The following is a 15,151-nucleotide window of genomic DNA, read 5'->3' as shown; positions in this document are numbered from 1 at the left end:
TTAAGTCAATGATGTAAACAAACGTAAAGTTGTTGAAAAATACATTTATTCGAATGGTAAAATGCACCACCCATGCACAATTCACAGCTACGACAAGACATGCATAAAAGTCTAAAAACACAGTGGACTGAGGTACTTCATGCCTCATCAGAAGACTGCGCCTAGATGTAACAACGTGATCTGTGGCGGCTCAAACGCAAGTACCTATAAAACAATATGCAACATTTGTAAAGAAAGCAGGGATGAAAGAAAATATACTGTACAGTGCAAATTAGGTCGTGTTTACAGCACCGTGAAAGAACAGACTCTAATTGCTACATATCCCATGGATATGTGTATGCAACACCCGGTTATGTTACAATAACAAGCATTTTTTTAATACATCCTAACATTCCTCAGTATGTTTTAATTCTGTAATTCGTAGCCTATACGATGGGGTGGGGAATGGATATACCGTTATGTTCTATCAACCTCTAACATTAATGCACATTCGTTAATCGTGTTAATGCGGTTTGCCTTCTCTAACCAGTGCAAATTATTATTGTTATCGTTTGATAGATCTTCGAAGTCAAGTCTTAAAATGTGTGTATATTTCTTGAAGTTCTGCTCCAGCAATAAACTAATCGCTGGTTAACTAAATAAAAATGCTTTTATTGCCCTTATTGAGAGAATAGTAACGATTTGTCAGTGACGGAGAGAACAAATGAACATACCCGCAGTACTTTTTGTAGCAAGACGTTTAAGCCGGCCCCCATCGCGGTCTTCCCACGTCTTAAACCAGTCGCCCAGTTTGTGGTCGATTTCTTGTAGAGTGCATGATTTCGTATTGCTCTGGACAACATCTATAAGTAAAGCAGTTTTGTAAACAAATAATGTTACATCGATTTTTATTTTTACACAATCATCTACAGCAGTGGCCAGCGGCTCTTAACCTGTGGGTAATTACTTAATCTGGGGAAGTTTGAGGTCTTCCAGAGGGCAATGAGCAGGACAGTGCAAATTATTACCAATTTTTAATCAAACTTAAATCATTGTTGGGTTTGGCTTTGGCTATTCCATTCAATTGATTGCCAAAGACTAATAAAATTGGTACGAATGGAATTAATTTTATGCTGCTGTTTGGAAGTCTTCACGAGAAGATCCAGAACAACGTGTTCTTGTCGAAGGTTGCTTATTTGTGCGAATTTTTCTCTGACATAAACGCCTTGAACTGCTTGCAGGGCAAATGGACAAGGTTATGGAATTTAATAGACAAATAATAGATTTAAGATGCCCAACATGCTTAATTGCTTAAAGTGGGGTAACGGGTCAGAAAAGGTTAAGAACGTTGCTCTACAGAGTCTACAGTCTGTTTCACGTGCCTGGCACGATCATCAGGAGAGCTGTAATAAAAATAAAAGCGAGGACATCACCATAAGCATAGCCGCCGAACCCAGGAAGGTCGGCCTTCCTGACCTTTTCGCAGAGAAGGCCACCCTTCCCTGCGAAATCGGCCAGATCAACTTTCTAATCTCATCTTTTTTACTGCACACGAGTAAACAGCAGGTGTTTTTCAACTAGATCTAGACTGAGGCATTAATCAGGGATAGTAAACAGCAAATTGACAAAAAAGATTACGAAAAAGGTAAACTTCAGATGCTGCAAAACTTATGATATATCCAAGGTTGTTATTTCATTGAAAATTAATCATGAACAGTAAGTATTCTTTCTGGAGACGATATCATACCAACAAGAGGTGAATACAAAACTTAAACAAACACTTACCTACGACCATGTTCTTTAAGTTTTGCATGGAATCAAAAGAAAACTTTTTCTCTCTACTTAATGTATTTTCCCCTTCCCGGTCCGCGAGACGTAACTTGCGACTTCGTTTAACATCACCTGAGGCATCAATCGATTAACCGTGTCGTATAGGCTTTTTCCTCCTAGATACGACACAGTTGTTTGAACTGCAATAGAACAGATGGATGTTGAAATGCATAAGCCGAGATCGTTAAAACAGCATAGAAAGCAGTCCCATCAAACAGTCGCGGTGCGTACCAGGCTACCAGCATACATAGGTGTCGAAATAGGGTGGGCCGGGTGGGCTTTATTTTAACAAAATATGTTTTGCCCACCCTGTTTTCATGACACCTATGAAGTGTTCGTTACAATTATTTCCGTTTTTGTTTTTAGCTGAATTATCCAACCAACTGCAGTGTAACCTCTGAAGACTTGCAATAAACAAGATCACAGATATGCGTAAATCAAACGCACAATACCACATTCCAATTGACAACTTTGAAGGTGGGTATGTAAATGAACCCAAACCTCCAAACAGTAACATTGATACCAACATCAGATTGTTCCAAATTCCAGTTATTAACATCAAGGCTAAATATTTTCACCAAGTTGTCAACTTAAACCTCAAAGATATAAAGCATCTGCTCATGTATTTGGATTAAAACGTAGAGATGGCCTCATCACTATCAGACAAAAACTAAAGTCCCGAAAGCTGACGAAATTCTTCAATACCAAACACGATTTTAATGTTTGTGCAGACTAATACTGTGTGATGCTGAAACCAGCTTTGAAATTTTTGTGTTTTCAATATGGAGTTGTGTGATACAAACCATACAACAGCATGTCTGTAAGAATGTGAAGGACTGATTCACACTAAGCGTTTTGACTCCAATATGACATTTGAAATACAAATTAAATATGCACACAATGAATTCAGTTTATTTAAGAATTTCTAAAACAAAACTATATTCTGCCTCATTGAAGCCGAACTGTGACAGTGTGAATCAGCCATAAAAATAGTGGGTTACTCGAAGTCCACTTTGAAACTAGACTGTTTTATTGATTCTTTGATTGCTAAGATCAAGTGTATTTATACTAGAAGAGGACTTCATTTGTTTGAGTAAATTTTTAAAAGTAGTTCTACTTGATGGGGTATGTTTCACAGTCATAAGATCAATCATTATACACTTTTGACATCGCACCCACTGCATCAGTGCTTGATTTTACTTTAAAAAATCAGTAATTTGCTTGTAACTTTTTTCTGTACATTTTTAAGAGAAAGTTCTTTGGAAATAAGATAGAAACATGTTACTTCTGCAGCATTTAAGCCAAAAACTAACTTTCTAGTATAAGCAGTTATCAAGATATGGCAAAATTAGCTATTTTTAGCTCGTTTGGTGAAATTGCACAGCCACTAGAGAGTGCAAGAACCCAAAATTATGATAGAAGTATTTCATTTGATATTTGGGGCCATATATCAAGACCACTTTTTGAAATTCAATTTTTTTTATTTTTCACTCCACCCTAATGAACAATTCGTACCCTCAGTTACCTTGAAAAGATCAAGAGAAAAAATTAAAAAAGCAGTCGCTGATTGTAGTCGCTGATCGTAGTTTCCGCAAACATTTTAAAAGGATTAGATATCGATTAGCTAGGCATCGGTATCCGCAAACAAACAAACTGAAAAGATCGAGAGAAAAAAATAGAACATTGCTGATCGCAGTTTCCGTTTTTCCGCAAACATTTTAAAATTTCCGGTAATGCAAACATTTTAAAGTTTCCGGTAATGATTCTAAGAGTTTGCCGAAGTCGCTGAACGCAGTTTCCGCAAACATTTTAAAAGGGTTAAGGTTTAGGGTGTTTCCGCAAACAAACAAACTGAAAAGATCGAGTAAAAAAAAAATAGAACAAAGCCGAAGTTGCTGATCGCAGTTTCCATTTTTCCACAGTTTCCGCAAACATTTTAAAATTTCTGGTAATGATCCTAAGAGCTTGCTGAAGTCGCCGATCGCACTCGCAGTTTCCGCAAACATTTAAAAAGGGGTACCTCTAAATACCCATTGTCAGGCATTAGACAAATCCTAGACAATGTCTTGAAATTACCGACAATGCCTGAAAGTAGCTACTCTACAATGCCTGACAACCCCTGAAAATGCTATAATGCCTAACAAACCCGTCAACCACTGATAATGATCGACAATGCCTGGAAATTCCCAACAATGCCTGAAAGTAGTTAGCCTACTCCACAATACCTGACAACCCCTGAAAATGCTCCACAAACCCCCAAAAAGCCTACTATGCCTGACAATGGGTATTTAGAGGTAGGCCTACCATTTTAAAAGGGTTAGGCTTGATTAGAGTTTCCGCAAACATTTTAAAAGGGTTCGGGATTAGGGTTGATCAAAGTTTCCGCAAACATTTAAAAATTTCTTTAAATGATCTTAAGAGTTTTTGTTTGTTTGCGGAAAAATTTTAAAATATTTGCAGAAACTGTGATCAGCGACTTCGGCTTTTTTTAATTTTTTTTTGGCAGTGGCTATTTGACCGGCGCCGGTCTTTGAATCTGAAACACTATTTGACCGGTCATGACGTCACTATACAAGTCACTTTTTTTCTTTTTCTCTTTCAAAGCAAAAGACGAGAGCACGTATATAAGCTCTAAATCCGACTACTTTAATCAACTCGTTACGTGGCGAGTGCGATACGTCGCCGCCTCCTATTCTAGAGGGACTGAGTTCGATACTACCCGGAAGCGTTCTTCTTTTTTATTTATTTTTTTTTAACTAAATTTTGACACGAAGTGCATTTTTGTAGTCAATTTTTAATTTGAGTTGTCTACAGCCCAATTTTTTATGTCTTTTCAAATGTGAGTAATAAAGTTAGTTTTTTTAATTTGCTGGAACTTGAGAATTTCTCTGGGTAATTTTCCGTTTGTGGCCGTGCTAACTATAGCCTACTACATAATTTTTCATTCAGGCACGTTTTAAACCTTCAAGGTTTTGCCACTTTTTCCCGTTCATCAACGTGCTGGGAGGTCCATATCGATTTTTGTAGTTAGTATCTTTTTCGTCCCTGACGCGTTAATGACGAAAAATAAAATGATTAATGGTATGTAAATGTAATGCAACTCAAATTAAAAATTGACTACAAAAATGCACTTCGAGTGAAAATTCAGTTTAAAAAAAAAAAAAATGCTTGCGCGTGGTATCGAACTCAGTCCCTCTTGAATAGGAGGCGGCGACGTATCGCACTCGCCACGCAACGAGTTGAACCAAATAGTCGGATTTAGAAGTTATATACAGCGCGCTTCTCGTCTTTTGCTTGGAAAGAAAAAAAGTGATGGTATAATGACGGTCAAATAGTGTTTCAGATTCAAAGACCGGCGCCGGTCAAATAGCCACTGCCTTTTTTTTTTCGATCTTTTCAAGGTACGAACTGACGGTACGAATTGTTCATGGTGGTACTAATTAGGTTGCATCCGATGCTGCGCAATCTACTTCATAAAACAATCTGCAAAAAACTTGTGGTATATACATAATGCGGTGATAGTAGCAACATTCGAATCCTGATAAAAAACTTCTCGTTGACATAATAGTCATTTTTATGCCACTTGAAAGTGAAGATACCACTTTTTGAAAAAATCGAGTAGGCTACTTCTAAAAATGTTACTTCAAAACCAATAAACAGGTCACGTAATTGCCGTAAAAAGTATTAAATAGTTTACCCTGAAGAATAGATTAGAGTCAACTGAAATAAACCTTACCTGAGTTTCATGATGATCATTCATTTGGGCAGTGCTCTCATAAATGAAAACCTGAAAGTCCCCAAAGCTACGTCTAAAAATTCCTAGATTACATCAAAGTTCCCTAAATCATTATTACATTCAAACAGTTTCACGTTCTGAAACAAAAAGCAAAAGTTAAGCGGTTTGAACAACAACACTAGCAAAAAGCATTCTACATAACTTTGTTGTATTAGTGGGCAAAGTCTCACAGCAAAAAGCAGTACGGTATGTTAAATTACAGTGATGTTTAACATTACAGGGATACAGTGAAGATTTCCCAATGCTTATCACATGCTAAAAATGACATAAACTGTGCACGACTATCGACTTATTCATGAGAGCTAATTCGACTAGTAATTAGTTGATTAGTTCATGTGCTTCAGCATCTGTAGCTGAACTCTTCATGAGCCCTTGCCAACTGCAACAATTTAGCTCGATCCCTTAATCCCAGTTTGTCAGCTGACTTCATACCTTGGGTGTGTAGCAAACCAACTAAACTTTCTGACTTTAAACTGTTCCTGTAGTCAGTTTTAATGTTCTTCAAGCTATCCGTACTAAAAAGTCATTCAACTGGGGCATTTAAACATGGTAGGGACATTAGGCAAGTGACTACTTTGCTATGAACTCAAATACGGAAGAAAACTTGACAAATAAACTTCCATTGATTCTGCAAGCGAACAAGACAAAACTGCAAATGCAAATGGCGTCCAACTCCATTTGGGTTTTCGCGCGTTTTTTACGATTCACGTCACAGACAATTGTAGTTTCTGACTGCGCATCGTCATCTCATTTTAGCGAATTTTGAAAAAGCACGTTCAGATGTCCGCCATTTTTTACAATGTACCAATTACTCGCGTTTGTCAATGCTTTAGATATGGTGTGCTGTGCATATGGATGTAGAAAACGAAGAAAATACAATTCAGATGATAAAAGGAGTAAATATTATTCCAAGATATTTACCAATCTCTCGGATCATGTGTTTGAATGCACCGTTACCAATAATCATATTTTTACACTAGTCAAAACTGTGTACAAATGTTATTTAAAAATTAGGTTTTACCGCATTGGTAAGAAAACTTGCAAGCAAATACAAGCTAAATTGGTTCGTAAAACGCTTAACAAAAATTCTGTCTTAACAAACGTCTGTAGACGTTGAATCAGTGTAAAAATGACAGATTTTGTTGTATGGCTTGGCTGTAACAGCGCAGCTTTCACGCAAATTTGAGACAGTAACAATGGCGAATGCCTTTTTTTAATTTCTTCAATCGAGATGCGCTGTCTAGTTGTTATAAGATGTTTATGGTTTTTTTAAAGTGCTTGCCTGAAACACATGGTACGGGAAACTGTGTCCAATTATTCAGCTCAGTGTTGTCATAATTTTTTTCGAAAATAAAATGAAAACTTCGAAAACAAAAATGAACGGAGCACGTAAAAATTGCGAGATGAAACTACAGCCCTGATTAATTTTAAGAAGGCAGAGTATAGTTATATAGAGCCATAGTAGAACACTAAAAAAACTAGCTGCTGCTAACAAACTTGAAAAACTGCAGCTAAATTTGCAAATTAGTGTTTTTTTTTCAGAATTAGTGATCCTCATAGTGATGCATGATTTAGAAAAACATTTCAAATTTTTTTTTTACTTATAGCAATAACGTAAAAAAATTGAGGGGTTACCGTAGTTCGCCCGCAAATAATGACGTTGGCCCAACGTTCTGTACAACTGCACACCAACATTGGAAAAACCGACTTTCTAATTCTAAGTTTTTTTGCATTTTCATTGTCCCATTACAATTGTAAAAGGAATACGATGAAGCAAACTTAAACAATTCTTCGAAGGTATCTTCAATTAAAATATTTCAAAAGTTGGCAAAGTTGGCAAAACTACACTACCCTCAGCCAGCCCGAACAACCGTCAGCCAACGTTGGGCCAAGGAAAAATGTTTACTGGGTAGCTTATGCTTATCTCGCACTTCCAGAAAAATCGATAAAAAATCACGAAGTAAACATGATTATTTCGTCACGCTGACATACCGTACAATCATACATGCTACATAATTTTCTTACACCTGTATGCAGTCCTTGCATAATTTACTGTAGTAAATGATACAATTTTAAGGAACACTTTATCAAGGATTTATAGAACTCTCTGTGGACCAACAGAAATTCCAGGTGGACCACCAGTGGTCCACCTGGACCTCGTTGAGAATCACTGGCTTAGGCCACACAAAAGCAGCACATATTTTACAATAACATGGTTTACTGCCTTTGTTCACTGTCCAGCCAAAAACTGTTTGTCAGTTAATCGGTTCTGGGACATTTACCACCTGAAGTCCTGGACATCATTACCAATTACTACTCTCAAATTTCCCACCCGGACTCCTAACCTATCCCTAACACCGAAAATGTACAGGTGATAAATGTCCAGTAATGAATTATCCATTCATTGACAAATTTATTTTTGTATTTAGTTCAGTTTTCCTTGATGCGCTAAGGGAACGTTCAAATATTACGTAACGCCTTCGAGGGGGGGGGTTTATGCAAAGCGTTACGTTAGCGTCACATCGGGGGGAAGGGGGTTCAAGCAAAACGTTACGTAACGCTTTCGAGTACGGAATGGTAGTTTTTTGTGCTGAATTCAAAGTGAAAAAGCGTTACATGGGGGAGGGGGGATTGAAAAAAGCGTTACGTTGGCGTTACATGGGGGGAGGGCCGGAGGGGGGGGTCAAAAATTCGGAAAAAAAGCGTTACGTAATATTTGAACGTTCCCTAACTTGTTCAACTCTATAGGCTAGGCTAACTCTTTTTTCTCCTTGTCAGTAATGTCTTCACAATCATCTGAGTCTGATGAAAAACTTGAGAATAGCCTACTACTACTAGGCCTACTCATGATACTGACTCAGTATGACAGTGTGTGTACTCTTACATGTAGCCTATACACACACACAGCCTAGCTAGCTCTATTATTATGACCATAATAGGTTAGCATAGGCTAAAACTAACTTTTCTAAACCGGAAGGATACCACTACCCTAAGCTTATATCATGCCCAACTGTGCGTCGAAGCTCAGTGAACTTTGTCATTGCTAAGTTCAACTGTTTGTTTTTTTGTTTGTTTATCTTTATCCTGCATTGCGGGAAAGCGGACTTGAGCGCTATGCATCGGTGTACGCCTTCCGACATACACCTGACCCACGCTGCAGCCGACAGCAATGTCTGTTTCCGGTTGTCTACTTTACTTATGACTTAAATTTGGTACTACCCATTACTCGAAATCGATCACTGGGTAGAGGCAATTATCGTAAAGTTTCTTGCCCAGAGAAACAACAGCAAGTGCAAGTGGCTGGAGTCGAACATGCAGGCTCTCGACTGCGAGCTCAACGCGCTAACCACTCGGCCACGGCTGCCGACACTCGGCCACATCAATGGATTACCTAATTTTAACTAAAAGAATTGAGAACTAACTCACTCACTGCACTCACGTCCAATTCCCAAAATGGCGAGAATACAAATCAAGCCACGGAAAGGCGAGAATGGGAGAGTGAGGGGATTTCGGTTTCGGGTAGCGAGTGGCCACGGAAACCAGCTTGATCATTGTTATTCCAGTTGTTTTTAGAACTTTTGAAAGGAAATATTAATAAAATTTTCTTTAAAATTGCTAAAAACAACAATTCCCTTTTTAAGACAAAATTTCTTGTAAAATTGTTAAAAATCCTTAAAAAATCCTTCTGATCTTCATTTCCTTTTTTTATCCTCCGAAACGTTGAAAAATCCCTATTTCGGGATAAAATCCTTCAAAGTGGAAGCGCTGATTGGCATAAACATAGTCAGCTATGTTGCCAGATAACTTTTGATAAAATACTCCAAGCACTGTCTAAAAAATCGTAATAACACTTTTCAGTTTCAATTTCCGAAAAACATTTATTCAAATTGCTAGTTGGATAGTATGTGCCAACTGCTTCCAAAAAGAGCCAAATATTGAAAACAAAGGAACAAGGAGCCAGACAATGCGCCAACTGCCTCTCAAAAGTGCCAATTTGTGAAATTTGGCTCCAAAAGTGCCAATCTAGCAACCCTGTGTTAAAGGGGGTGGCATTTTGTGCAAAAATCTAAGGGCGGTATATTGCGTTGCTACGCCACTGTTCAAAACTCGCCCAAAAACAGCTGCTGAAACAGCGAAATAAATAACGCCAATGATAATCAAAATCTGAGTTAAATTTAGTGAAAAAGCCTCCAATCTGGCAACTCTGATCAACATCTTCAATCTGCATCCATGAGAATTTGAGAAACAACTCAATTACTCAACAAGGCCGCTATTAGTCTAAGGACTTCTCCAGTACCCAATTTTTACTTTGAATTAGAACAGATGTTTTTGCAATACAGTATAACAATTAACCACCCAACTCTTTGTGTTTTCGAGTATCATCGCTTGGGGAGTAACTTTTTTATCTAATTTTTAAACACTTTTTCTAATTGTAGCCTATTTTGTTGTGTGTGATTGTAAAGCATGAAAACATGTGGTCACAACTTAAGTTCACTACACTATAAAACTTCATATTGCCAAAAGTCGTAACAGACATTCCAGACAAGATCGTTAATCAACTTTAAATATAGATGAGCTAAAGTTTCCTACAAGACGATAGACAACGTTCTGGAATTTGAACAAAGTAGCTTGTGTATTCGCGTAGAGTAGACGTGTAAACAGTACAAAACTGACAGTTTTCTGACAAGGTTATTAAAGCTTTTATAATTATATAATATCAACAAAAACCAAGTAGGCTAGTTATATCGCACCCCACTCTGCATCATACCTAAAGGGGTGCGCCCCTGCCGCTATGTAATTGACGCCTATGATCCTACAGTTACTGACATAGATTGTTATATGCTTTGTTATAGATTGGTTGCTTAAGTATTACAGTTGATTCTTTTACTTATTTGCATTGAAAATTCACTGCTGTCTGGGATCATGGATAACAGAGAAAATGACTTGGGTCCAAGAATGAAATTTTTCAATGTCATATTTCTTGGTTTATCATTTCTACTGATGTTTACTGGTTTTCAAACATGTGGAATGGTCTCGCAAACTGTCTTGAACAGTTTCATTAATGAAACAACAGTCAATGGCACTGTTCATTTTCAAGGAAGTGGATACACTAGTTTGGCTATTATTTATATTGTCTTTGCATTTGCAAACTGGTTAGCTCCATCAATCGTAAGCGTAATTGGCCCAAAGTATTCTATGGTGCTTGGTGGTATCACATACACTCTCTACCTTGCCACATTCATCCACCCAATGACTTGGTCATTATACACAGCTTCCGTCATCATTGGCTTTGGAGCTGCAATCATATGGACTGGTCAAGGAAACTTTCTAACTTTAAATTCCGATGAGGATACTATGGGTCGGAACAGTGGAATTTTTTGGGCCATGTTGCAGTTCAGTTTACTGATTGGAAATGTTTATGTGTTTTTTTCTTGGCAAGGAGTGACCATCATCACAAAGGAAAAAAGGGTCCCTTTGTTCATTGGCCTAACAGCAATTTGTGGGTTAGGGACATTGTCATTGTTAATTCTTCGTCCCCATCCTGGTTCATCAGTTAAAGACCAAAGTAGACCAATTGAAGAAAGTGAAGCTTTACTAGAAGAAAATAAAGAACAGAATGAAGCGTTTGCAGAAGGCGATGAGGAGGTTGCCAACCCCGGCATGTCACGTGCTGCAGAAGCGTGGGAAGCCTTCTTAATGTCCTTCAAGCTGTTCAAGACACCAGAAATGCTCCTATTGAGTGTCACATTTTTTTATACTGGGCTGGAGCTGACATTTTTCAGTGGTGTTTATTCAACCAGTGTTGGTGCCACTAAAAGATTTGGAACCGACTCGGATAAGCTTGTTGGTTTAACTGGGATTATGATTGGAGTTGGAGAAATATTAGGTGGTGGTATTTTTGGAATATTTGGTAAGAAAACCATTCGCTATGGCCGAGACCCAATTATTCTGCTAGGTGGAGTCATCCATTTGATCAGTTTCTTTTTAATATTTTTGAACATTCCTGACGATGCTCCCATCAACAAAGATGGAACACTTGCGCAAGCTTACATTACTCCCAACACTGATCTTGCCATTGCTTGTGGCTTTTTGCTTGGATTTGCTGATGCATGCTTCAACACCCAATGCTATTCCATAATTGGTAGCACATACCCGCAAAACAGTGCTGCTGCATTTGCTTTGTTCAAGTTTGAACAATCGTTGGCTGCAGCTATTGGCTTTTTCTACAGTTCATATCTTCTTCTGAAGTGGCAACTGTTGCTTTTGATCATATTCGGCTTTTCTGGTATTATTTGCTTCTTTAATGCAGAGCGTCGTGTTCGGAAAAAAACTGCACTGGCATCTACTGAGTATTCTGACATTTCATGATGGATTCAAATCATCATTGGAACATATATTTGTAAAATTTATCAATGACATTCAACTGAAATAACAATTGCAGTCAATTGTAATCAACAGTGAAGTTTTTCCTTGTTTTTCATCCAATGCTGTAATGTTCTTGTGGGTGTTTTACAATTGACTTAACCCCACTTTATTTTACAGAAATCACCATACTATTCATGGACACCTTTTTCTCTATCAGTACAATTTTGTATCATCATTGCTAATACTAATGTATCAGTATTTTGCTCTTTTACAAGGATATTACAGGTAATTGATTTTATCGGAGCTGTAGATTTGCATCAAAATTGTCCTCCCTAGTACATCCCAGAATCTTTGTGACTTACAGCCCTTGATTAAATTCATTTCTTTCGTGCAATCTTTATGGGTAAATGTCAATCTTTTTGTGTGCATATCTATTATTATCCATTGCAGTATGCTTGCCCATCATGATTTGGTTTTTGTACTGTGCATGGTAGTGAAAAAGTACATGAACATGACTTACATTTTGGTAAAAGAGAAAGGTTAAAAAGTGCAGTTAAGAAAAAAGTAATCACCAAGAAGATGATGCTTTCACTACTTGCCTTTTTCTTAAAAGATAATTGAAATACTTTAAGAGACTGCTGATAGTCGGTTTTGCATTGGTATCTTTCATAGCAAGAGGGCTCAAGGGTTTGTAATTAAGTTGTTGAAAATTAGTTTAGATACTTTTCTTGTTCTGTTTGATTTTCATATTAGTTGTTTTAGTAATCTACATTTTGATAAATCGAAAGCTTGAAGAGGAACGTCTTAAAGAATTGTTAATTTCTTATACATAATTAGTAGATTTTAGCAAAAAACTCTTGAGCTTTATCTTAGCTATATATAATAAATGCATGCGATTTTTAATATATAATAATTTTTCATGGCCATACCCAGTGTACCTACTGCACTGAGGATGCTGGTCTGCAGTTAATAATTGTAATATATTCTTAGTAGTTTAGTACATTGGTCAAACATTTGCAAACAAACAAAGTACATTTGCCTTTGAAGTATAAGCTATTTTTTACTTATTGCCTGGTTGTGGTCATTGCATATTGCAAGCGATCAATTTCACACTTTCAATAGTGTTAGAAGAAATACCCTTCGATTTATATTGTGCATATTTATTGTTATGACATTGTTGTTCATAGATTGCCTGCTTGACATGTGGTCAAACCTTTCCACTAACTATAAGGTTGTCCAAGATGACCAATTGGCTATAGAGCACAGAAAAAAACTTGTATGCGAACGATTTGAAATCATAAACAGACATAACTAAGCAACAACACTACATTTAACATTATAAAAACAAAAAACAACAAGCGAACGTTTTCGGCTAGTCATATAGCCCTTTTCAAGCCTATAAGAAAAATACATTATTGAAAAAATGCTAAAGAATCATATAGTATCACAGCAAAAATATGGTCAAATCTAAACATTTGAGAAACTGCCTCGCTCACACAAAATGATAACTGAAAATTACACAGCGCAACGGGTCAAGTATTTCAGAGGTAAAATTAATTGATTGTTCAGACAAGGACTTCGGCAGATTACGCAAGAATGACAGAAGCACAAGAGATAGTGGCACAAAACAAAGTAATGCGAAAAGCACAAGACGTGATAATTTAATCAAAAAACTGTTAAAAGGTAAGAAGCTCCGCAAGCAAATAATTGCCTGTTGAGCCCTGGGTTTAAAGATTTGATGATCAATGCCTCATGAATTTTGGTTTCGAATTCGGACAAACACTTACGTACAATTTTGAAAGACTGCAATGACGGTTTATTATTTGAGCACGATTGGCAGTTTCTAATATGGTCTTTAATTGCACTGTTTTTATTAAAATTAGCCAAATTCAAATGCTCTCCCACTCTCGTCATCAAATGTCGCGTGGTCATACCAATGTATGACGATCTCGCATCATGCGAGCAAGTGAACTTATACACGACGTTAGAACATAAGCGGAAAGGAGTTTTGGACTTTAACTGAAAATAATAACCAGCTTTAAATGTTTTATAAACGGGAAAAATCTTAACGTTGAACTTCAATGCAATAAATCTGGACAAACTTGTGGCAAAACGTTTGGATTCCTTGCCAACAAACGGGATTGTTAGAAAGTTTTTGAAGTCAGGCTCCTCAACTGGAGACGTAGTGGAAACCGAATTCAAAAACCCTCTAAGAACCTTATTAAAAAACCAAGTCGGATAATGATTAGCACCAAAGTATGAGCGTAATTTATTAATTTCATTATTTTGAAATTAATAAATTTGAAATTTGAAATCTGATTTGAATTGCCAGTTTTCTGCTATACAACACATCTTATGCTTTGGCTGTTTGGTTTGTGATTCATGGTTGTGTTTATCACATTGCTTTGGCTAGTGAATCCCATACTACACGCAGGAGTGTTCTAGAGCCGACACAGCAAATGTTGAACCAATGTAAAAATGACGGATTTTGCTATTTGAGAGATGAGTACATGATCGAATTTCCAACAATGGTAACAGTTGCCACTTTGCAATGTTTTACTCAGAGTTGTTTCCAATGAGTGGGAATTGTATGGTCTCTGGCTGGTGTTAACATGACACCTGCATAACCCACTCTTAATCACTGTTCTGTAAATCCGCTTGCAATGTTTGTACAACAATAATTTTGTTAATTTAAGGTTTGTTCGTATACCAGTCCACAGATTAGGTGGTGTATATGCCATCTTTGTTATTTGTATAGTTTCTGTTTGCATGCTATGATAATTTTTACAGCTTTTCATATGAAAGTTAGTCTCTTTTCTTTGAGGGATTGGTCATGTTGTCACTAAGCAACGCTTTCAACCCGCAATTATGTTCAACATTCAATTGGAGTTTGTAGCTGTGCTTTAAATCTTGCAAATGTTTTGCCATTTTCGGCGTTGATTGTTGTACTGGCGTATATCGCTCATGGTTTCTGGTAGTTTGTCGTTTTAAACTCATTCATTGCAAAAAAAAATAATAGAAGGAAATGTCATTGTGCAATATTCATGCTTGCAAGAAATAGGCTACTGCAAACGTCGTTATTTTTGCTTTTTTCAAATTAGTATTTCTGATGACACGCAGCATTGCAGCAGATCCATCCATCGAACGTGATTATTATTTTTCGCGTCTATTTTGCAGGGT

General features: G+C 37.1%; 1 protein-coding gene and 1 long non-coding RNA gene across 2 annotated transcripts; one reads left to right on the top strand and one right to left on the bottom strand.

Moving 5' to 3' along the window:
* Positions 1 to 130: 130 nt before the first annotated feature.
* Positions 131 to 5,684, bottom strand: LOC145767633 (uncharacterized). Its single transcript, XR_014288824.1, has 4 exons — positions 5,546 to 5,684; positions 1,765 to 1,949; positions 714 to 842; positions 131 to 204 (listed from the first exon to the last, which is right to left on the bottom strand). It is a non-coding gene; the product is annotated as an uncharacterized LOC145767633 (long non-coding RNA).
* A 4,814-nt stretch (positions 5,685 to 10,498) lies between these two features.
* LOC145767601 (UNC93-like protein MFSD11) lies at positions 10,499 to 15,148 on the top strand. Its single transcript, XM_082579454.1, has one exon. The coding sequence runs from the start codon at positions 10,529 to 10,531 to the stop codon at positions 11,972 to 11,974; it is 1,446 nt and encodes a 481-aa protein (XP_082435580.1). The 5' UTR covers positions 10,499 to 10,528; the 3' UTR covers positions 11,975 to 15,148.
* Positions 15,149 to 15,151: the final 3 nt, after the last annotated feature.

This window comes from Aplidium turbinatum, chromosome 3 (genome assembly GCF_918807975.1).
Source record: "Aplidium turbinatum chromosome 3, kaAplTurb1.1, whole genome shotgun sequence".
In the NCBI taxonomy this organism is placed as follows: Eukaryota; Metazoa; Chordata; class Ascidiacea; order Aplousobranchia; family Polyclinidae; genus Aplidium; species Aplidium turbinatum.
This window is presented reverse-complemented; position numbering and strand designations above follow the sequence as displayed.

Coding starts and splice junctions, on each gene's coding strand:
- LOC145767601 (XM_082579454.1), top strand. CDS start 10,529: ATGGATAACAGAGAAAATGACTTGGGTCCAAGAATGAAATTTTTCAAT.